Below are 24,154 nucleotides of genomic sequence, written 5' to 3' on the forward strand. Positions count from 1 at the left end.
GAACAGTGGATGGCGTTCATCATTCATTTGTCTGCTTTTTTCATCAGCTGAGAATGCAGATCTTCGAACTGAAAGGGGTGCAATACCAGCCAGTTGTTAATGCAGAGAGTGTTAAGGATTTTAAGATTCAGTATGATAGATATGTTGTCAGTTGAATGAACCTCTCATGAAGAGTCTGCTGACTCTATGGAGGGCATAATAATAATATAATATGAAATTATTGTATAAAGCATTCAAAGGGCATATGGAGTAATCCTAAGGAGCTTATGCATTATTATGCTTTATTGCAAAAGGCATGTGAAAAAAAAATGCTATACTTGTTAAAGACAAAACTATTGTTTTTCATTGACAACTATGGCATTTAGTGTATATGTGACATATATCATACAGCTATTGTGTATGTCACAAAATGAGAAGCAAACTGATTGAATTAGCATGTGAACATTAATATTTTACTTAAGTATAAAGAGCTAATAAGCTTCATTTCGGCAATGAAAACATTACTTAAATTAAGGGGATATTAAATCCCACATAGTTTTAAAACCGAATAAGAAACTCAAAGATTGGAATCAGAGAGTTTCTTGCCGAATATAGTAAACTATAAAGTATCGGCGACACTAGCGTTAGCCAATACAAGTGATCCTAGTACGTAGTACAATACCGGACGACTCGTTGCAAAGGTGGGGGAAGTTCAGATCGCTATTCTTAGGTATTTTCCATAATGTAAAAACACATTTCCTAGAAAATGTATGCTGTTATTACATTATGGAGGGAGGTCACTACCCAGACCGGTTTCAGCCTTTTTTGAGGCTTCATCAGTGAGTAGCTAGACCTAATACCGAGGTGTATAGCGAAAAGAACTTATGTACTCTGCGAACGAGTTTTCCAAACAGGTGTGACCATTAAGTTACTTAAGTATAAAGAGCTAATAAGCTTCATTTCGGCAATGAAAACATTACTTAAATTAAGGGGATATTAAATCCCACATAGTTTTAAAACCGAATAAGAAACTCAAAGATTGGAATCAGAGTTTCTTGCTGAATATAGTAAACTATAAAGTATCGGCAACACTAATGTTAGCCAATGCAAGTGATCCTAGTACGTAGTCTGATTCCAATCTTTGAGTTTCTTATTCGGTTTTAAAACTATGTGGGATTTAATATCCCCTTAATTTAAGTAATTAATATTTTAAATTCTGAAGATGATTCATTTTTAGCATCTTCATTGTTTGTATTCCTTTCTTATATAGAAATATCCACTGTCCCTGTCATTTTTTATTATTGTGATGTAAATCTAACAATATTTGCACATATCGTACTTTTGGGTGTGAATTCCATTTATGTTTTTTTCCTCCTCTTCTTCCAGGCTGCCATTGATTGTGCCATAGAATATGCTGCTAGAAGAGAAGCCTTTGGATCTCCAATCCTTAAAATGCAGGCTATTCAAGTAATAAAATTTTGAATATATTATACGTATTCTTTGCAGACTGAGATTCAGTAATGAGTTGTTTATTGGCACAAGATTTATGCAAATTTCACCAGCTGTGTTGTTAGCTTGTTTCTTTAAAATCATTTAACATACTCTAGTCTCTAATCATATCAAATAGTGCTCTATAAAATTAAATAAGAACATCACTTAACTTCATTAAAGTTGTTGAGGAACTCAGTCATGAACCTTCATCTTTATAAAATGTGTTTTTCAGCTTCTATTCATACTATTACTTATGCTGAGTCCTGTGCGGAAGGTTTATTGTTGACATGTTTGTTCTAATAGCTTTTATAGCCAATAATATTGAATAATTGAGCAAATGTATGAAATTATTGCATGATTTTTACAACATACTACTGCTAAGCATTAAAACCTAATCCAAAATGTGTGGGTGTATATTGTTTACCCATGAAATCTTAAATATTAAATCCCATCTTCTTTTAATATCAGTGACCTATAAGTTAGCCAAGTAACTTGGTTCTTATAAACCTAGTATTAGAATAATAAAGCGATATAAAAGTCGATATGTTTGTCAGTACTTGTGCTTTCTGGTTGCATGTTTTTTGAGGGAGGTCATAAATTTAAAACTAAAAACAGTATTCAAATACTGTATGCCTGGCCAAATCAGTCATTTTTTATTCTACTATTTTAAGTCTTTCAAGAAGTTTCCATGTACATTTAAAGATTCAAAGTTTCAAAGATTCAAAGATTTAAAGTTTACACTGCAGAAACTTTATTGGATTTGCAAATACAGGAAACAATGCAGCATTGTATAGAAAGCCATATTAAGTGAGAGCAAAAGGTTAATATGGAACCCATTAAGGACTGAAAAAAGTAACTATTGTATTGTTGCAGGCAGCAACACTAAAATTCTTATTTTGTGACATTTTTATCCAAGTAAAATACTTGTATGAGGAGTTCAGACATGTGGATAATGTAAAATATATAATTAATAAACTCATCCAAAAGGACTCATATAGAAAGAAATTAACAGGCTAGTATATCTGATAGGATGCTATTATAGGCCAGGGAATGTAAAGAATACAGATTGTGAAATGTTTAGGCATGTAGTAAGAAGATGATCTTGATGGGAGACTTTAATTACAAGAATATAGATATAGTGTATGGGAACAAGGAGAGTGAGTTTGTTGAATTTCTGAGAGATAAATATCTTAAGTCCCCCAATGGTGTCTTCACCTTGTCGTGGTGGCAGGGCTTGCGTGTCCCAATGACCCTGAGAGCAATGCCGGTGGTAGTTAGTCAAAGGTGACTAACTACCACCACTTTGACCAGTTCAAGCCAGACTGGTCAAAGGTGAGGGTCCAGACTAAGAGAGACACCCTGGTTGGGGTTAAGCATGAGGGCCAACAACCTCATCTTTAATAAAAGCCTCAATATCGAACTGTACATTCCATGGATATAGTGGCAATTCAGAAAACTAGATGGATTGATAGTGGTGAACATAAATTAGGAGATTATTTGTTATTATATGGTGGAAATGTCACAGGAAGACATGAATTAGGAACAGGATTTATGATACAAAGAAGGCCATGGGACTCACTCATAAGGTTTGAGGCCATCAATGAAAGACTCAATGAAATAAAATTGCTAACAAAAAAGTTCAAAATAACCTTAATTAATGCACATGCATCCACAGAAGAAACTAATCAGGATACCAAGGATGAATTCTATGATACTCTGGAAGGAATAATTGATGAAATACTAACCAGTGACATAATTATACTTTCAGGAGACCTTAATGCAAAAATAGGAAGAGAAGAAATCTATAGACAAACAATCGGAAATAATAGCCTACATGAAATCTCAAATGATAATGGGATAAGGTTAATAAATTTAGCAATATCCAAGAATCTGATAATAAGTAGCACAACATTTATGAGGAAAGACATCCATAAGCAAACATGGACATCACCTGATGGATTAACCCACAACCAAATTGATCATATTTTAATAGAACAAAGATTTAGAAGCAGTGTTCAAACTGTTAGAAGCTATAGAGGTGCTGATTGTAATTCAGATCATTATTTGGTGGGATCAGTACTGAAAATAAAACTTAACAAAAAACTATTTCAATAAAAATGAAAACATCCTAAACTCAGTGTTGATCATCTGAAAAACAGTAACATAAGATCAAACTATTCTAGTGAAATAAAAGCAGAGCTTAATAATATTGAGGAAACTGAAAATATTGATACTTAATGGAATGAAATTAAGAGTTGCATAAACAGAACATCTGAAAAAGTTTTAGGATTCCAAAACATTTCATACCATAATAAATGGTTTAATAACAGATGCAAGAAGCAATAGAAATGAATAAAGAAGCAAAGCTTAAATGGTTTCAGAACCAACAGGACAACAATAACTATCAAAACTATAGATCTTCTAGCAGAGAATCAAACAAAATTATTAGGCAAGAAAAAAAGACGATATCTAAAAGAATCTAAAATAAAACTGATAAAGAGAATACATATATATAAATGCAAGAAACTTTTTTCAAGGTCTAAATAAACTAAAGACAGGCTATCAATCAAGAACTTCAATAATTAATGATAATAAAGGACAAATTATTGCAAATGACAAACACATGGCTGAAAGGTGGAGGGAATATTTCAAATAGCTGCTAAACTGCCAAAATCCCAAAGCAACATTCCTAGCCAAAATTTACTCTACTTGTGAACCAGAAGTCAAAGAGCCATCATTTAGTGAAATAGAAACAAGCATTAAAACTCTTAAAAATAATAAAGCTGCAGGATTTGATTAAGTCATATCTGAACAAATTAAATATGGAGGAAAAGAATTAACTAACACACTGTTCACACTAATTAATCTCATATGGAAAAATGAAAAACTGCCAGAAGACTGGAAAGAATCAATAATAATCCCCATCCACAAAAAAGGTGATAAAAGGAAATGTGAAAACTATAGAGGCATCTCACTTTTAAATAGTTACAAAATCCTGTCTGATATTATCCTAAAAAGAATTATTCCATATGCAGAGGAGATTCTCAGAGAATATCAGGCAGGATTCAGAAGAAATTGATCAACCATTGATCACCTTTTTTACCTTGAGACAAATTCTAGAGAAAAATTGGGAATACAATAAAGAAGGTTATAATCTCTTCATTGACTTCCAAAAAGCACATGATAGCATACATCGAGACAGTCTATGAAATATCCTAAAGGAATTTGGAATACCAGAAAAATTAATCAGATTGGTCAAAATGTGTGTACATGAAAATCAATGTAGAGTCGTTGCTAACAACATATTGCCAGAGCAATTCAACATCTCCACAGGTTTAAAACAAGGAGATGCGATATCACCTATACTCTTTGACATAGCTTTAGAAAAGGTAATTCGAGAAACAACAAAAAATACTGTATCATGCTCTGCATCATTCCTGAGGTATGCAGATGATATTGATATTATAGGAGAAAGTGCAGATGATATAACTGAAACTTTTATAAACCTTAAAACCTCTTCTGAAAAAATAGGTCTTATATGACTTATAGGTCAGATATGACTTAATATTAACTAAAATAAAACAGAATATTTAAAAGAATCTAGAGATAATGATCTCGGTAAATCATCAACTATTCAATTTGCTGACATGATATTGAAAAACTCCATACAATATAAATATCTAGACTCTATAATAACTCAAGATAATAAGATCCAAACAGAAATAAAGATGAGAATCCAAGCAGGTAATAAATCTTATTTCTCACTTCAGCACCTCCTCTCATCTAAAAATCTGTCATACTAATCTAAAATAAATACCTACAGAATGCTAATTAGACCATTCGTATTATATGGTGCAGAGACATGGAATATAACAGAAGCTGATGAAGACCAATTACAACGCTTCGAAAACAAAATCTTAAGAAAAATATTTGGTCTGGTTCAAGATCCTGTGACAAATGAATGGAGAAGGCAAACGAATAAAGAACTCTATGCACTTTATAAGAAGCCACTAATAATAAATGAAATCAGTGCTAGTTGAATGATATGGTTAGGTCACCTGGAAAGAATACAGGATAACAGGCTAGTGAGGAGAATCATTTCGCATCCCAAATGGAAGACGTCCTAGAGGAAGACCCCACAGAAGATGGATGGATAACATTGAAATGGACATAAAAGAGCTGAAGCTGCAAAACTGGAAGGAGTTGGCTAAGGATAGGAAAAAATGGAGAACTGTGGTACTTGCAGTTAAGAACCTTAATGGTTCGTGAAGCTTAAGAAGAAGAAATATCTTGAGCAACATGCAACTGAAGCAACTAAAGGCTTTGTTTTGGATTTGGTGATAACTTCACAAGATGTAATAATAGTTTAATCCTTTATCCAAGTGTAAGCAAACAAAATTTGCACCTGAAGTATCTTCAGGACTGAGGCAACTCGTAGTAAAGGTGGACCAAGCTCTCATCACTCCTTGTCTCAGTATCTCTCATAATGCAAAGCACATCTCCTTGCGGACATAATAATGCTATGCATTAAGGGAAGGGCCACTACCCAGACCAGTTTCGACCTTTATTGAGGTCCATTGTTCTGCCTTAGTATCTCCACTTCTAGGTCTGTCTCCTACTGACAAGACCTCAATAAAGGTCGAAACCGGTCTGGGTAGTGGCCCTTCCCTTAATGCATAGCATTATACATGTCTGCAAGGAGATGTGCTTTGCATTATGGGAGATACTGAGACAAGGAGTGATGAGAGCTTGGTCCATCTTTACTACGAGTTACCTCAGTCCTGAAGATACTTCAGCCGCAAACTTTCTTTGCTTACACTTGGATAAAGGATTAAACTAAATTTATTATAGTCTAACCAAGTGGAAAATAAACTTTCACAAGATGTAGTTGTTAATGGAGTGTTGACACTTCCACTGGTTGGTGAGAGTGATTATAAGGTACCTGTTTGAGAAGTGATGAAACAAGAAAAGGTTGTGGGCTATTGCCAAAAATGGATATATGTGGAAGTATAAAGTGGGTGATTATAGGAAGCTCTGTAGTCAGTTAGCATCAGTACTTTTGGTGGATGAGCTGAGCAGAAAAGATGTTGACAGTGCATGGAAATTCACAAGGCACAAGCAATGTATAACTGCATACCAAGGGTTAAGTGAGTAGGAGTGAAATAGCAATCAAGCAAGCTGTGCTGGAAAAGAAAATGCTATGAAGGAGGTACAAGACAGTTGGTGGCAATCGGATCCATGAAGAGTATATAAGAGGAGATTGCAATATGAGAGGATATTGGTTAGTCAGGCCAAGGTTAACTGAAGGGAATTTTTCCACTATATGGCAAGCAAGAGAGAGAATAATTATGGCAGGTTGACACTGGTGGATAGTCATGGCAGCAGAATGACAGTTACAAAGAATATAGTGGAATTATTGAATGAGCACTTTATCAGTGTGTATCATACTGATGTAAAGGATGCGCTGCAATATATAGAAGGGAGGCAAGTATTAGGAGAATTGGAAGTGAAAGAATCAGAGGTGTATCAGGTGTTGATTGGTTAAATGTTAATAAGGCTGTGGGAATGGATGACATATCACTACTATTCTTAAGGAATGTGCACAACAGTAAGCTATTCCCTTGACCTGGTTGTTTAATGAAAGTCTTCTAGTGCAGTGCTTCCTAAACTGGGGGCTGAAGGTTTTGTTGAGGGGGCCGTGAAATAATGAAAACAAATTTAAAATGTTTTAAGACTAAGTAGATTTTTTTATCTTAAAACAAATGGATTTAATATTTATTATTTATTATTTCTTTTTTGTTATTTTTTATATTTTAATGGAAAAAAATCACACATTTGTGCAGATTCACAAATTTTGCTTCCTGCATATTTTTGCACTTAATGAATATTAGTAAATATATGCTTATTCATATAAGTTTCATTTCAAAGCAGAAATCTAAGAATTGAAGTTTCAAATATTTCACCTGATATTGGTGTAGCAGTATTGAAACACATCCATTGAATTCAATTGTTATTAAACTTCTTTTATGTTTTTAATTCTTTTTTTATTACTAATCGTTTTACTTTTCATGTGCTTGTACTGCAAATGTACAATAACAATATATCTATCTATATAAAAATATGAGATAATGTGGCATGTCAAATGTGTATGTAAGATGCTAAAAATGTAATATTTGCATTTGATTTTTGCAATATTCGCTGTGTGTTTTGTATTGAATATAAATACAATAAATATTATAATAATATGTCTATGTTACGATTTTTTTTTTTCAAGGGGGTCATGAAATATTTTAATTTTTCCAAAGGGGGCCCTGACATCCAGAAGTTTGGGAAGCACTGTAAAGTGGGTGAGGTTTCTAAGGAATTGAAAGAAGGCAAAATAGCACCACTCTACAATCATGGTTCTATGGCAGAAATTTCCAATTATAGACCAGTCTGTATAACTGGTCTATAATTGGTCTATATAGTTGTAGTGAAGGTGTGGGAGAGATTGGTTAGGAATAGAATACAGGATTGGGTTGATGAACATAGCATTTTTTATGATGGTCAGCATGGATTTGTAAAGGGTAGGTCTTGTTTTTAGCAATTTACTTGCATTTTATGCAAGTAAATTGCTAAAATTGTGTTAGATAAGGGAGAATCATATACAGTGATATTCTTGGACTTTGCAAAATTGTTTTGCAATGATTAGTTGGTGCCCAAGCTGCAGAGACAGGAATAGATAGTATATTGGTTAGATGGATTGGAGACTGGCTCTCTGAACCAGTAACCAGTGGAGTGCCCCAGGGTTCTGTTCTTGGCCCCCCCCCTGCTGTTTAACTTGTTTGTAAATGATATGTCATGTGGATCAACTAGGAATCATCAGTTGTTTGTTGATAATGCAAAGTTGGAGAGAATTATAAGTAGCACTGCTGACATTAATTCTCTTCAGGAAGATTTGACCAGAGTTTTGACTTGGACAAAGGAGTGTGGTTATAGTTTTAATATTAATAAGTGCAAGGTGTTACATTTTGGCACGCAGAAATATAAGGCTGTGTACTATATTGATGGTGCCGTATTGCAGGAAGTGGATGATATTCAAGATTTGGGAGTGATGGTTGACAGTAGTCTGAAGTTTAGAGGGCATACTGCAAGTGTTGCAAAGACTGCAAATGGTATTGCTGCTATGATAAGTAGTACACTAACACAGTGGCGCACTCAGGATTTAATCTTGGAGGGAGCCGAGCGCTCAGGATTTAACCTTTTGGGGGGGGGGGAGAGTTGAGTAGACGTTTTGCGAATACACACTACACATCGCATACGAACTGAGCATCTGCAGTGATCGCTAATTCATAAGTAGCACACAACATAAATAAATTTTAAAAAAATGAATTTTAATTAGGAAAATATTTTTGGAAATTTTTCTAGTGTTTTTTTCTCTTTCTTTGGGGGGGTGCCCGGGCCCCTTGGCCCCACCCTCCCCCTCTGGGTGCGCCACTGCACTAACATGTAGGCATAAGGAAGTGGTTGTGCCACTGTATAAAGCACTGGTCAGACACACTTGGTCTTTTGTGCTCAAATTTGGTCACCTAGTTTTCAGTGTGATGTCGAAACATTGGAGTCACTCGTCTCTGGACCCTCTCCAGTGTTTTATCAGGACTTTGGAATACTGGCCATGGAGAAAGGTTGAAGAAATGTGGATTGCAGAGTTTGGTGGATAGGAGGAAAAACGGTGATATGATAGACATTTAAGTTAGTGAGAGGATTTTATCAGATTCCAGATGGGAACACAAAAAGAGTAGAAGGTGAGAGAGGGAAAAACCAGAGACCATCCCTGAAAGTTATGTAAGTGTCTGGTGAAAAGAGGTGTGAGGAGTAGATTTTATTACATGGAGAATTGTCAGTGAATGGAATGCATTACCAGAATGTGTTGTTTAATGCAAGGAGTGTTAAGGATTTTAAGATTCGTTATGTTAAATATGTTGTCATTTGAATGAATCTTTGATGATGAGTCTGCCGACTCCATGGAGAATGCAATAATAATAATAATAAAATGTGAGGTTCAGTATTCATTTCCTATTTCTTGATCATTGTTTTATGTAGAAATTGGAAATAGATTCGAGTTACATCAATGCTGATGCAGTTTCACTGCTGAAACATGTGATAAAAGGTACTAAAGTCAGATGAATCCAGATTTTCACTCTTTTTTTTCCACCAGATTTTCACACTGGCTTCATTTGCCAGTTATTTAACAAAAAAGTCAGCTACTGGAACAAATCCCAACTCAGTATCAGCAGAGCTCAAGAAATGGACCCAGCACAAGAATTGAATATGTACCTGATTGACATAATAGTTGTTGCCAAAACAAAGAGGACAGAAACAGGTGAGATTATGCTGGTCTTCTTGGCTGAGGGGTTAGCATATCCACTCTCCAGCAAAAAGCTGTGGGTTCGAATCCCACCATGAGCATGGGTGTTTGTGATTGTCTGTGAAAAATACTAGTAGGTGGTGGCCAGTAGATGGCATTGGTGTAGATGATGATGATGGTAGTTGCAGTTTGCTGTAGTTGGTGTATTTGAGTGGTGGAGATGGAGAGTTGTAGAGTAGGTGCCCTCCCTCGATGAGTCTTTGGGCTCCTTGGAGGTGTCACATAAATAATAATAATACATTTTTCTGAGCATCATGCACAAGATGTTACATTCAGGAAATAATGGTCAGGGGAAAGTAGGAGTAGCCATAGTATTCAACACTAAATATGAAGATGATAATCTTGAATGGCAAGCAGTATCAAGTAAAGTGATGTGGGCAAAGATCAGAATGGGAAACTGGACTGGACAGTGAGATTTATTTGTTCCTGTGGTTCCTTCCACAGAAGGTTAAACAAAAAATGGAGAAATTTTTTTGAGGCAATAGGTAGCTGACATAAAATGGAAAAGAAAAGCTGGTCTTAGTTTGAGATATAAACAGCATAGTAAAATAGGATTACCAAGCATTTATAAAGGTTTTGGGAAAATTTGGAATAAATAGCAAGAATAATAATAATGATAAGTTCCTGTTTGATTTCTGTACAGGATATTGATTAGCCATTACTAACATCACACTCCCATATGAAGATCTGTACAGATTCACACAGAGAGAAGATGTGAGAAATAACAAGTCTCAGTGACTATGTTACTGTTGATAGCAATATCCTCAAGCTGGTTCAGAACACAAGAATATACAGAGGGTTTGAAATAGGAAGTGATTACTATTTAGTTTTGAACAGGATAAGATTGAATTTCATATTGAAAAGAAGGATGTTTAAAAAAATTTTAAGATGAATCAAAGTTCAGCAGTATTCAGAGGTGGACTGTAGATTCAAATACATAAACATCATTCAAGAAAAAATGAGAGAGTTTGAAAACATGAACCAAACCTTGGAGATTCAGTGGCAAACCCTGAAGAAAACTAAATCCATGATGGATTTAGGAAACTAAAGAAAGCAGTTAAGAAAAAGAAGAAAGCATAGGGAACTATATGACTTCTGCATTACTTCAACCTTGGTATTTCTTCCAACAGATCAAGTAGCACAACAACACCGACTGCTGTGTGCATACTTTAAAATAAGATCGAAGATGAGAACTTCTGGTTGCCATGGGATGAAGACAATTAAGTGGTTTTGCTTAAAAGAGGAGAGTGTGAGGAATCGTTTTAGGGAGAGAGTGTTAGAGAGGATTTCGGATGGACTGGAAAGTGTACAAGATTGGTGGAAACATAATTCAAAAGTAATCCTGAGCTGTGCAATCGAGGTGCTTGGTGAGACATCTGGAAAGATTAGAGAGCAGAAGGAGGGTTGGTGGTGGAATAATGATGTACAAGTGGCAGTGACAGCTAAGAGGAAGGCAAAGCAGAAGTGGGATGAGTCAAGAGTGGAAGAGGACAAAGAGGTGTACAAAGAGAGAAAGCAAGAAGCCAAGAGAGTTGTGGCACAGGCAAAGGCCATGGCATATCAAGATCTGTATGATCAATTAGAAACAAAGGAAGGACAGAGAAAAATTTATCAACTAGCGAAATGTAGAAATAAAGCAGCTAAGGACATCTTACATGTGAGGCAGATCAAAGATGTTGAAGGAAGAGTATTATGGAGGGATGTGGACATAAGAAACAGATGGAAAATATACTTTGAGGGACTTTTGAATGAGGAAAATGCAAGGACTCACAGAGGAGATGGGCAGCCTTCTGAGGGGATGGTGCAGAACATCAGTAGAATGGAAGTGACGGAGGCCATGAAGAGGATGAGGAATGGAAAAGCGGTGGGCCCCGACAGAATTCCAGTGGAGGCATGGAAGGCACTGGGGGAAGAGGGAATTGACCTGCTGTGGGACTTGTTCATGAAAGTTTGCCAACAGGAAAATATACCCGAGGAATGGAGGGAGAGTACTCTTGTTCCCATCTACAAGGGTAAAGGGGATGCACAAGACTGTAAAAATTACAGAGGAATAAAGTTGATGTCCCACACAATGAAGATCCTAGAAAGGGTTCTTGATGGTAGATTGAGGGAGGAGGTGGAGATTGCAAAGGAACAATTTGGCTTCATGCCTGGTAGATCAACAACAGATGCTATCTTTGGTTTACGACAGATGATGGAAAAATATCGAGAGAAACAAAGGGAGCTACATCTGGTATTTATTGATCTGGAGAAAGCATACGATAGAGTGCCAAGGCAAGAAGTCTGGAGGTGTCTGAAGGAGAAGAAGGTGCCGGAGAAATATGTCAGGTTGGTGCAGGAAATGTACTGAAATGTGAAGACAAGTGTTCAGACCTGTTTGGGACAGACAGAAAGTTTTCAAGTAACAGTTGGCTTGCATCAAGGGTCAGCATTAAGTCCGTTTCTGTTTAATATTGTGATGGAGGTGGTAACAGAGGAGGTGAGAGAAGATGCACCTTGGACAATGTTGTATGCAGATGACATCTTGCTGTGTGTAGATTCAAGAGAAGAAGCGGAAACTAAACTGGAAAGATGGAGAAAAGTACTGGAAGAGAGAGGTATGAGACTGAGCAGAAGTAAGACAGAGTATATGTGTTGCGCAGTGGGTGGTGGCCAGGAGACAGATCTGGAGCTGGAAGGAAATGTCATCAGGAAGGTGAGAGACTTTAGATACTTAGGTTCAACAGTGGAAGAAGATGGAGGAGCTGAGAAGGAAGTGGGATGCAGGATACAAGCAGGTTGGAGGAACTGGCTGGAGTGTTATGCGATAAGAGGGTGCCGATCAATCTGAAAGGCAAAATTTATAGGACAGTAGTGAGGCCAGCTATGACATATGCTATAGAAACTGTGGCCCTGAGGGAAAATAACATCAGCAGGATGGAAGTAGCAGAGATGAGAATGCTTAGGTGGATGTGCGGTGTGACCAGAAAGGATCATCTGAGAAATGACTATGTCAGGGGAACAGTGAAAGTTACGAACTTAGGAGCGAAAATACAAGAGGCAAGGTTGAGATGGTTTGGTCATGTGATGAGGAGGGAGGACGAATGTGTGGGAAGAAGGATCATGCAGATGGATGTGCAAGGAAGGTGGAAGCATGGGCAGCCAAAGAAGAGATGGAGGGAGCTGGTAGAAGAGGACTTGAAGAACTTGGATGTGGTGACAGCCCAAGACAGGAAGGTGTGGAGGAGACTCATAACAAACAGTGACCCCACTTAAGTGGGAGAAGCTGTAGAAGAAGAAGAAAGATACAAGTAGCCCAGTTGTGAAGTTACTTTAAGCGCAAACTTTGTTTGCTTATGCTTGGATAAAGGAAGAAACCAAGAATATAATTTCTTGTCATTTGTAATTTATTTTATATCATCATGAGCCTTTAGCTCATGATAATATAAAATGAGTGAGTTTCTTTTTCATCCATTTCATTCACTGAACCACCAAGAAATCAACTGAAACTAAAATTCAGACATGACTTGTATTCATGTAGTTGGTTAACCACCTTGAGTTGGTCTTTTCTGCCTGGGATTGCTCTTCAGTCATCTCTACAGTTGGCCATAAGACTACAATGAACCAATAGAATGGAACCATGTGAAAAACCTCTCATAATAAGAATAGACAGAATTTTTATTCCCCCCCCCTCCCCCAGGTGAATATTACATGATGTCAATGAGCTACATCAGCTAGGCAAAAATTTAATATCTTCTTTCTAAATATAAAAATCGTTAGACTGAACAATAAAATTTCCATATCGTAAAGCATTTGTATGTCATTTTGCTGGTTTTCAGTCATCATTTTTTCCAATTTTCACAAATGATATTTTACTTTGTTAATTATAAAAATCAAAATTCTCCTTTCATTGCTGACAGGTAGGAGTATTGCCAAAAAAGAGCATGTCTGTTGCAAGTAATGGAATGCCTAACACATTACATTATCTGTTCCAAAGATGCAGGACAATAGGACAGCTGTGAAATGCCTATTGAACTGTGTCCCATCAGTTCAATAAGCATTTCACAATAGATATCATAGATTGGATTTCTGATAAATTTAGTTTAATCCTTTATCCAACGGATAAATCCAAAGGATAAATCCTTTATCCTTGCAACGAGTTGCCCTGGTGTGTACCACCTTAACCCAGTCCTGAAGATACTTTCAGGCGCAAACTTTGTTTGCTCACACTTGGATAAAGGATTAAACTAAATTTATTATACTCTAACCAAGTGGAAAATAAACTTTCAACATCTTTCTCTAAATCCAGAGTAATTTATTAAAAAAGGGTGGCACACCAATTGGCAATTCCTATAGGTGGAGATGACCTGCAAATGCTTCTGCCTGATATCTCGACTTGGGCCTGGCTCCCACTGAAGAGACCTCAATAAAGGTCGAAACCGGTCTGGGTAGTGGCCCTTCCCTTAATGCATAACAATAGACATATCCGCAAGGAGATGTGTTTTGCATTATAGGAGATACTAGGATAGGAGTGTTGGTAGCTTGCTCCACCTTTGCAACGAGTTGCCCTGGTGTGTACCACCTTAACCCAGTCCTGAAGATACTTTCAGGCGCAAACTTTGTTTGCTCACACTTGGATAAAGGATTAAACTAAATTTATTATACTCTAACCAAGTGGAAAATAAACTTTCAACTGGATTTCTGATGTTGAAATACCTCTATTGGAAGGTGACCATAATTCTGCAACCAAGCCCTAATTGGGTATTCCAAAAATACCCCATTAGGGTATTCTTGGACCTTCAGTAAGTTGTTAAACATAGTGTTATTGTTAGTACTTAAACGTGAAGGTTCATAGCAGAAGAGGTTATAAATTTCCTTATACCATATTCTTCTGTTATTAATGGAAATAATGTTGTACCTGAGTGATGTAGCAGTCGTTCGTTCGCCACAGAATGCTGTAGTATTCAGGAACCATCTTGGCTCTTAAGCCATTGCATATGTATTTATTTAAAATAAATGATTACCCACTGAAATAAAAACTTAGGTAGTACCAGAGAGGGTCTGTACATATGTGATTAGTCTATAATATATTTGGATTTTTGAGGCTGTATTGTTTAAATAGCTGAATCTTAATACTGGAAACCTAAGCCTACATACTTCATTAATAATTGAAGAAATTCCTTTTAAACTTCTTGGTATTAGCTGGATCAGAAAAATTGCACAGGTTTACTACATAATTGTTTTTCTTCAGCGTCTGTAATGTCTATATTTATTATGTATAGGTGAGCAGGAAAAATTATGGATTCAGAAGAAAAGGAAATTGGCTCAATTTTCTAATCTGCTAAGGTTTCAATGTTTTTGTTTATAAGTTCTTGAACTTATATTGGACAGGTGGAGAAGAGAATTCCAAGTATGGCAAGAGGTTCTCTCTTAAGGATTAGGTCATAACAAAGGAATACCTCAAAGATCCCATTTTCCAAAATGTTTTAATTTCATCTTGTCAGCATTGGCAGTTAGTCCTCAGAGTTTTTTGAATTTTTCCAAAATACCAAAAAAAATATAAATAAATAAATAAATAAATATATATATATATATATATATATATATATATATATAAACGTGATTATCGCTCCCAGTACCTACTACATCATTTGCATATGTTAATACTTTTCTTTTAGTGTTACACGGTGATCAACATTCATTTGAGACAAATTGTAAAGACTACAACCATGTTAGAAATAATTATTTTAATTTCTCGACGTTTTGACCTTCACATTAAGGTCATCATCTGTAATATACACATGTATATACAGAGACAAGCTATATTACATTTCACACAGTATGCCAAAGAGACAATGATTTGATCAACTGTTATTCTACCTCTAGCAAAAAATAAAATAAATAAATAAAATAAAATAACTACATCAGAGCTACATTTTATTTATGACAATCAGAGAACAATTTCATATAGATAGTTTTATTACAGCAAAAGTGATGTCCAAATTTAACATGAGAGTTGTTATATTACAGTTAAGATCCTTGATTACCTATAATTGCATTTATAATTGACTCTTAGGCAGAAAGATTATGCAGGTAGAATATGTGCCTTCCATATTATTGGGATTTTTAGACCATCATTTTTGTTAAGATTAGGGTGGTTGATAAGAATTTCAAAGGTCTTCTCCTTAAATTTCATACCACCTTTTTGGTGTGATGTAAACAACAGGTGCCTTTCCAGTCAATTCTATGTAGAGTATTCAGGACATAATCAGAAAAGGCTGGTTTTACCTTAGTTGTTAAATTTAATGTGCTGTTTATGTTCTTTTTTTTTTGGATAGGAATTGTGTGTCCTGTTTCCCCTATATAGGGCAAATTACAGGTGCATTAAATACAGTAAACTACAGGGTGAGCCAGTGGAGTAAGTGGGTCCTTCGATAAGTTGAGTAAGTTCTTTAATTTTGCATAAGGTTTAAAGGTGGCTTTAAGATTGTGTTTCTGTAGTGTTCTGTTTATTTTATCTGATATCCATTTAATGCAGGGTTTCCCAAATTCTGTTCCGCGGAAAGTGAATAAGTGTTCCGGGATGTCAGTGACCAAGCCGTGTATTTTTAAACATGGAATTCAGGAAAAGGAATGCCGCTGTTTATGACCAGTGATAAAAATTGCCTTCAAGCCGACTACAACAATGGGTGCCGTATCCTCTTTTCTCAAAACTGAACGAAATAATATCTGTGTTGCAGATGTTAGTGACCAATCGGCAAGGAAGTATAAAGAAAATTTTTCCACTGAAATTGAAGATCAAGGTAGTCTGTATCTAGTTCTCAAATCTAGTAATACTGAATACTTTCTTCGCTAGTTCGTATTGTAGGGTGAAAGTACTTGTTTCGAAACCGTAGTGCTGTGATTTTTTAAAAGTAATAGGCCTACTGATTTAAATTTTAATATGAATGAGAGACAAGGGACTTTGTTTAATTTTGGTGTTAAGAAATCTCTTATTGAAGGTGTTTGTGACGCAACAGATAGTGATTCATCCACCTCCAGCCTACAAAGCGAAAAGGAGGGGAAAACTACCAGCACACAGGAGAAAAAGTCTGGATTCACTCGTAAGTACTTATAATAATATTATAAATTTCTGGTGATCAGAATGGGATATGTCAATGAAAATCAGCACAAATTAATTTAATGATGTTGGCCTGAGGAAACTACAATATGCTACAAGATTTTATTAGTCCATTGATTGTTAACTGATTTAAATCTAATTTTATATTTGTTAACATCTCGCACCGTATACATAAGTGTACTAATACTCTTTATGATTTATGTCATAATTAATTATTAATACATCACAAAATAACCAAGATGTTCCATGAAAATTTCAGGATTTGTGAAGTCTTCCGTCGTAGGAAAAATCTGGGAAATGCTGCTTTAACGTATAGAATGGTTACTGTTTTATTGTCATCATCATCATCATGCATATCAAGGATTTAGGCCTAGCATGGCCTATTCCGGCCTTAGAAGTCATCGTTTAAGAGGACGTCCTGGTTTTCTTTTTCCTAATGGCTTGTACTTTAAGGCTTGTTTTGGTAATCTTTCTGTTTTCATTCTTTGAACGTGTTCCATCCATTTATGTTTATATTTTTTAATTTTTTCTATTACTGGTTCTTGGTTTAATTCTTTCATAATTTCTTCATTTCTTTTGTGATCAAATAGGTATACTTTGCAGTTTTTCTCATAAACTTAATTTCTGCTGTTGTTAATCTTTGTTTGTCTTTTTGTTTTATTGTCCAGATTTTGCTTCCATACATTAAGACTGGTAGGGCTAATGTATTGTATACTTTTAGTCTGGTTTGTTTTTGAACTAGGTTTTGGTTTAAATATAGAGTTAATTACACCTGTTATTTTTAAATATTTTGCAATTTTTACGTTTATATCGTTTTCATTTTCATATGTGATCATACATCCTAGGTAATTAAATGAATTCACCTGTTCTGAGATCTTGTTATCTATTACTATTTTAGTTCTTGCTGGATCTTGTTCTTTAAAGGCCATAGTTTTTGATTTTTCTGTTGATATTATCATACCATAATCTTTGGATATCTCATTTAGATCTAAAATAGCTTTCTGTAGTTTATCTTCAGAATTTGTAATTATTATTTGGTTGTCGGCAAAGAGGAGAGTGTTTAAGTTTACTGTAGAAGAAAGTTTAATTCCTTGATGTAAATTTTTATTTCCATTTTATTATTATTTCATTTAAGTAGATATTAAAAAGAGTTGCTGAGAGTGGACATCCCTGTCGGACCCCTTGGTTTATCTCTCTATATATGATAGCTCGTGATTTAATCTTATTTGTATTTGATTATTTTCATATATACTTGTGATAGCTTTTAGGATATTATTTGGTATTTGTCTTTCTTTTAATATGTTAAATAATATGTTTCTTTTAACTTTGTCAAATGCTTCAAAGTCAATAAATGCAATATGTGTTTCTAAATTTTATTCTCTTCTTTTCTCTATTATTAATTTTAGGCAAAAGGCCGTGTCTATACATGATCGTCCTTTTCTAAATAAATTCTGTACTTCTAAAATAAAGTTTTCGGAATATTTCATTAGTTTACTATTTAAGATTCTGCTATATATTTTGTAACAGGAATTTAGTATACTGATACTATAGTTTTTAGGGTCATCTCTATTACCTTTTTTAAAGATAGGAATCACAATTGTTTTTTTCCATTCTATTGGGGGGGATACCAGTTGAATAAATTTTATTTAAAAATAATAAGAGTCTTTCTTTGAATCTAGTTCCTGCATATTTATATAGTTCTGAACCTAGTTTATCTTCTCCAGGTGATTTTCCATTTTTTTTTCTTTCAGGCTAATTTCTAATTCTTCTTTTTCATTTTCGTTAATTGTTTGCCAGTTGTCGTTTTTAAAATATTTGTCTGTCCACAATTCTGTGTAGTAATTTAGAAATTCTTCTAATTTCAATTCAGTGTTTAATTTTATGTTTTCTTTGGTATCTGCATTTAAGTGTTTCAAAATCTTTTATATATCGGGTCTTATTTTATATAAATCATGTTCTAAATTAGAAACAAATTTGTTCCATGATTCTCTATGTCTTTTTTTTCTGACTTCTCTTTTAGCTATGGCTCTTATTCTTTTATATTCTATTTCATCTTCTAATCTTATACTGCTTAACCATTTTGATAGGCTTCTTTTTGATTATTTCTTTGATTGTATCATCCCAGATCTTCAGTTTTTTCCTTTTATTGAATTTTTTGGCCTTTTCTAAGCTTTCATTTGCTGCTGTATTTAATATTGTTTTTATATTAAGCCATTCTATTTCTATTTCTTCATTTTGTTTTATTTTATCTAAATATTGGTTAATTCTTTGTTCATATAGCCATTGTACATTTGTGGTATTCAATAGTCTAGTTTTATAAACAAATGTTTCAATTTTTCTTTCTGTACTTGTTACTTGTAGCCATTTAGGTGGTAATCTTAATTTTATTTTAACAAGGAAGTGGTCACTGCTTATTTCATATCCTCTATGGACATCTAGTGAAAATTTTGATGTCTTTTCATTTAATATGAAGTAATCTAATATTGATTTCCATCCTCTTGCTGCCGAAGTATATTTATGTATGTCTTTATGTTTATAGAAGGAATTCATTATTTTTAGGTTATTATAAACTACAAAGTCAGTCAATACCATTCCTGTTTAGATTATGTTCTCCATGTATTCCTATATTATTATTAATTTTCGTGTTTCCAATTCTTGCATTTAAGTCTCCTGCTAAAATTACGTAATAATTTTTATTTATTTTATTATATGTTTTGTAGCTGATTATAAAATTTATATGTTTTATTGTAGTCTAGTTTATTTTTGTTTTTTGCTGAGATCTTGTGAAGAATTTTGTTGATAGTATTTTGGCTGTAGCCATTTTTAGGAAGGTATTGCTAATAACTTTTAATTCATCTTTAAGTGCTTGTTCATTGGAGCAAATCTTCAAAGCCCTGGTTTTTAGTGTGTTAATGACACTTAGTTTTTGTGTTGGGTGGTGGTAGGAGTTTATGTGTATATATTGCCCAGTATATATAGGCTTCCAGTAAACAGTAAAGGAGAGACTGCCAGAAGGTAGATGTGTGACAAATGTATCTAGAAAAGGAAATGTGTTCTGCCTTTGAATCTCAGTTGTGAATTGTATGTGTTTGTGTTGTTTGTTTAGGTGACTGAGGAAAGTATCTAATGTCTGGTGGCCATGGGACCAGATAATGAAAACATCATCAATGTATCTAAACCAGACTTTGGGTTTTAAAGGAGAAGAATCTAGAGCACATTGCTCAAAAGCTTCCATATAAAAGTTAGCAATTTGGGGTGGGATAATGGTGAGTCCATGGCTGTGCCTTCTTTTTGTAGGTAGAAAGTGTTTTGTCACACAAAATAGCCAGAACGTAGTACATATGCAAAGAGCATTGTGATATCGGGAGAGAATTTGTCCTGTAACAGAAGAATTGTGTCATTGTTTGGGACATTTGTAAAGAGGACAGAGACATCAAACTGACTAATAAATCACTTTTTTTTCCAGTGTGATGTCTTTGATTTTGTTTACGAAGTGTTTGTGTTTTTAATATAGGAGGGGAATGATCTACCAACTCCTTGAATGCTGATGCTAGTTTCTTGGCTAGATGATAATTGTATTTGTTTATACCTTCGATTGTTGTCCGGAGTGGTATATTCTGTTTGTGAATCTTTGGTAAATACCATAAATTCTCGGGGAACGAGTGTAGTGTGGAAGTAATTTTTTTAACTATCTTTGGCCAAGAAGTGACTGATTTAAGTAACTTTTCCGTTTTCTTTTTTATCCAGTTGGTTGGGTTATAGTTAACAAGTTGATAGGTGCTGTTGTCTGAGACTAATTTATTCATTTTTTTTCTAAATATGTTTTTCAGTTTAAAATAACTGTTCCACTGCCTTTATCAGATCTAATGATTACAATGTCCGGATTTGATTTTAGTGATTTCTCATCTGCCAATTCAGATTTGGTTAGGTTGCTAGTTATTGTTTTCATATTATTTAAATTTAAAATGTTCAAGGTTTCCAAAAGTATTTTGTCAGCTATGGCAGTTGGGAGAAATCTTAAGCTTCTTTCAGTATGGTATTTATAAAATCTAGTTTGTTAATCATCCTATGTGATACAGCAAAGTTTAAGCCTTTGCTGAGTAGCACGAGTTCATCATTGTTCAGAGTGTGATTAGATAGTTTGATCACATGACTGTTCACTGAAGGCAGTTGGTGGCTCTTGTTGTCACTAATTTAAAATAAAATTAAAATAATTAAAGTAATTATTTCTAGCATGGCTGTAGTCTCCATAATTTGTCAGAAATGAATTCTAATACTTTATTTTCTGTCATAGTCGAGAAATGTCATCCCTCGTACATCATACAAATTGTTGACTTCCAGAAAAAAAAAAAATAAGGAAAAAAAATCCAGAATCCATGCCAAGCACATAGGACTAAGAATGCAACATGTTGAATTTTGAGTCAGACATAGACTGCTTTAATGATGGATAGCAGCCTTTTGTCCACCTCAATTTTCTGGAGGATGCATAACAAAAAAGGATGCTGGACATTCAGCAAGTTTTGAATGTCACTTGTGATATTGTAATGATTATTAGACACACATATTCAGAAGAGTAAATTATTCTTATGAATATGTATGTTTAATAATTAAATGCTGGACCTTATCAAATACTTGAATAAGATCTGCCAAGAGTATGCCATTGGTTACTTTTTCATATTAACTAAGTGGAGAGGATCACATAGCAGAAACAGATTAAATTTCACTGCTTAGCCTGGAACTCCAGTATGCTCATGTGCTATTTTTGTATCTCATTCCCAGGGCTCCAGAAATCCACTCACCTGCTTGCCACAGGTGAGTAATCATAGACAACTGGCAAGTGAATTTTTAGCCTTGTTTTAAATGCATTCAAAATATATTATTTTCTTCACATAATTTACTCTTTTTTCAGTTTAAAACATCATCTCATTCAATGTCAAGGTGGTTGCCATGAATCATGGATGGCTGCCAATGAATTTATTAAGTTATTTCCAACTCTTTGTAAATAAAACTTAAAACTTCTGGAACTGAAATACTTAATTCAAACACTACAGCATTTCCTTTTAAAGAATCACAAGTAAACTTACAATTTTAGCTGATTTTCTTTAAAAGTCATAACATAAACCACTCATTTTCACTTTCTTTCATCCTTCTGTATCCTTTAAGGTTAAGAACCTTTATTCTCTTACTAACTCACTCCTCCAGCTTTTGCACAGACGTCTGGTATCTGCAACATGTATATCCTATAAATATTTCCATGGGAAATATTCATCTGAGATAGCATCAAAAATTCCCCCATTTAGTACTACACTTGTTGGAACACATGCAGCTGCTGCTCAACATCCCTTCACAGTGCACCTTGAAACCCATAGAACAAGCTTCTTTTCCTCCTCCTTCATCCCTGCTACTGCTGTATCATGGAACAGTCTTCCCTCTGATGTGTTTCCCAAGGAATACAGTATGTGTGTTATGATCCATTGAGTCATTTCCGACTCCACGAACATACACTCTCCATTCCGATCTGTCCCTGACCATGTCTTTCAGAACCTACAAGCACACTCCAGTTGCTTCTTTAACTCCATCCATCTATCTAATTCTAGGTCTTCCTCTTCTGCTTCCATCAACTTTAGCAAGCATCATCATCGTCTTCAGACTGTCATTTGCTTGCATAATATGTTCAAAGTATGACAATTTTTGCTTGATGATCATAGCTTCAAGGGAGCAATCTGGCTTTATTCTATCTATCACTGATTTATTGGTTTGCTTTGCAGTCCATGGTATTCTTAGTAAGCGTCTCCAAACTCATAATTCAAATGCATCTATCTTCCTTGTTTCACTCTTTCTTAGGGTCCAACTTTCACATCCATACAGCACCATAGGGAATTGCAATACCATTGCTTTCACGATTCTGATTTTTGTTGTGAGGCTAATATCTTTATCTTTAAAGATCTTGCTTAAATTTGTCATTGCTTTTTTTTCGAGTAATAATCTTCTAACTTCTTCGGTACAATAACCATCTTTATCAATTCGGGATCCTAGGAACACAAAATTATTAACGGCTTCCATTTTCTCCCCATCTACTTCAAAATCATTAAGTTCACATGTTGCCATAACTTTTGTCTTTTGAGGTTAAGTTTAAGACCATATTTAGCACTTTCTTCTTTAACTTTCATAATAAGTTCCTTCAAATCTTCTTTGTATTCTGCTAGCAAGGTGGTATCATCTGCATACCTCAAATTATTAATGTTTTTTCCACCAATTTTAATTCCAACTGAAGACTCCTCCAGCCCTGCCATTCTTAAAATGTATTCGCTGTACAAGTTAAACAGGTATGGAGATAAAATACATCCTTGATGCACCCCTTTACTTATTGTGAAATACTCAGTTTCACCAAGATCTGTTCAGACAGTAGCTTCTTGTTCATGATAAAGATTCCTCAGAAGGATAATGAAATGCTCTTCTTCTTCTTCTACAGAGTCAAAAACCTTGCTATAGTCAAGGAAACAAAGGTAAACATTCTTGTAATATTCCTGTGCTCTTTCTATTATCCATCTCACATTGGCGATTTGATCTCTTCTTCCTCTGCCTGTTCGAAATCCTGCCTGTTCATCTGGCATTTCTCTCTTCATGAATGGCTCCAGTCTTTTCTGAATGATCTTAAATAAGACTTTACTTGCATGAGAAATCAGTGCTATAGTTCTGTAATTTTTGCACTCTCTTGTATCACCTTTCTTCAATAAAGGTATATAAACTGATTTTTTCCATGCCCTAGGCCAGGCCATGTAGTTGTGATCCAAATTCGCTGACATAGAGCTGTTAAAATTTTAACTGCCTCTTCTCCCAGGGCTTTGAGCAGCTCAATGAGTATTCCATCTCCTCCTGGTGCTTTCTTACTGGATATCTGTTGCAGTACTCACCTCACTTTACTCTCCACTGGTACTGGTTCCTGTGTATAATTCTGCTGTTCAGATTTCTCAGTAATTTTGGAGTCTAACTTCCTTCTAACAACTAACTTCCCTGTTAGTTCTCTGATCTTTTTGAAAAGATCTCTTGTTTTTCCTTTCTTGATTTGGTCCTCTGTTTGTTGGCATTCCTGGTTAAAGTATTTTTCCTTGTCTCTTCTGGCTTGTCGTTGAAACTCTGCATTCAAATGACGTACTTCCTGTGAATTTCCTGTGGCC

The 24,154-nt window shown here is 34.9% G+C and overlaps 1 protein-coding gene across 1 annotated transcript in view; it reads left to right on the top strand.

Annotated features, from left to right (window-relative positions):
* Arc42 (Activator-recruited cofactor subunit 42) overlaps nucleotides 1-24,154 on the top strand; it is a 164,307-nt gene that overhangs the window by 94,510 nt on the left and 45,643 nt on the right. Inside the window, exon 8 of the mRNA XM_090412720.1 lies at nucleotides 1,366-1,446. Coding sequence (XP_090268846.1) covers nucleotides 1,366-1,446 — 81 coding nt within the window. The remainder of the gene's footprint in view (nucleotides 1-1,365; nucleotides 1,447-24,154) is intronic.

The sequence above is a fragment of the Typopeltis vanoorti genome, chromosome 23, assembly GCF_054136105.1.
Source record: "Typopeltis vanoorti isolate ZY-2024b chromosome 23, IOZ_Tvanoo_1.0, whole genome shotgun sequence".
Lineage (NCBI taxonomy): Eukaryota > Metazoa > Arthropoda > Arachnida > Uropygi > Thelyphonidae > Typopeltis > Typopeltis vanoorti.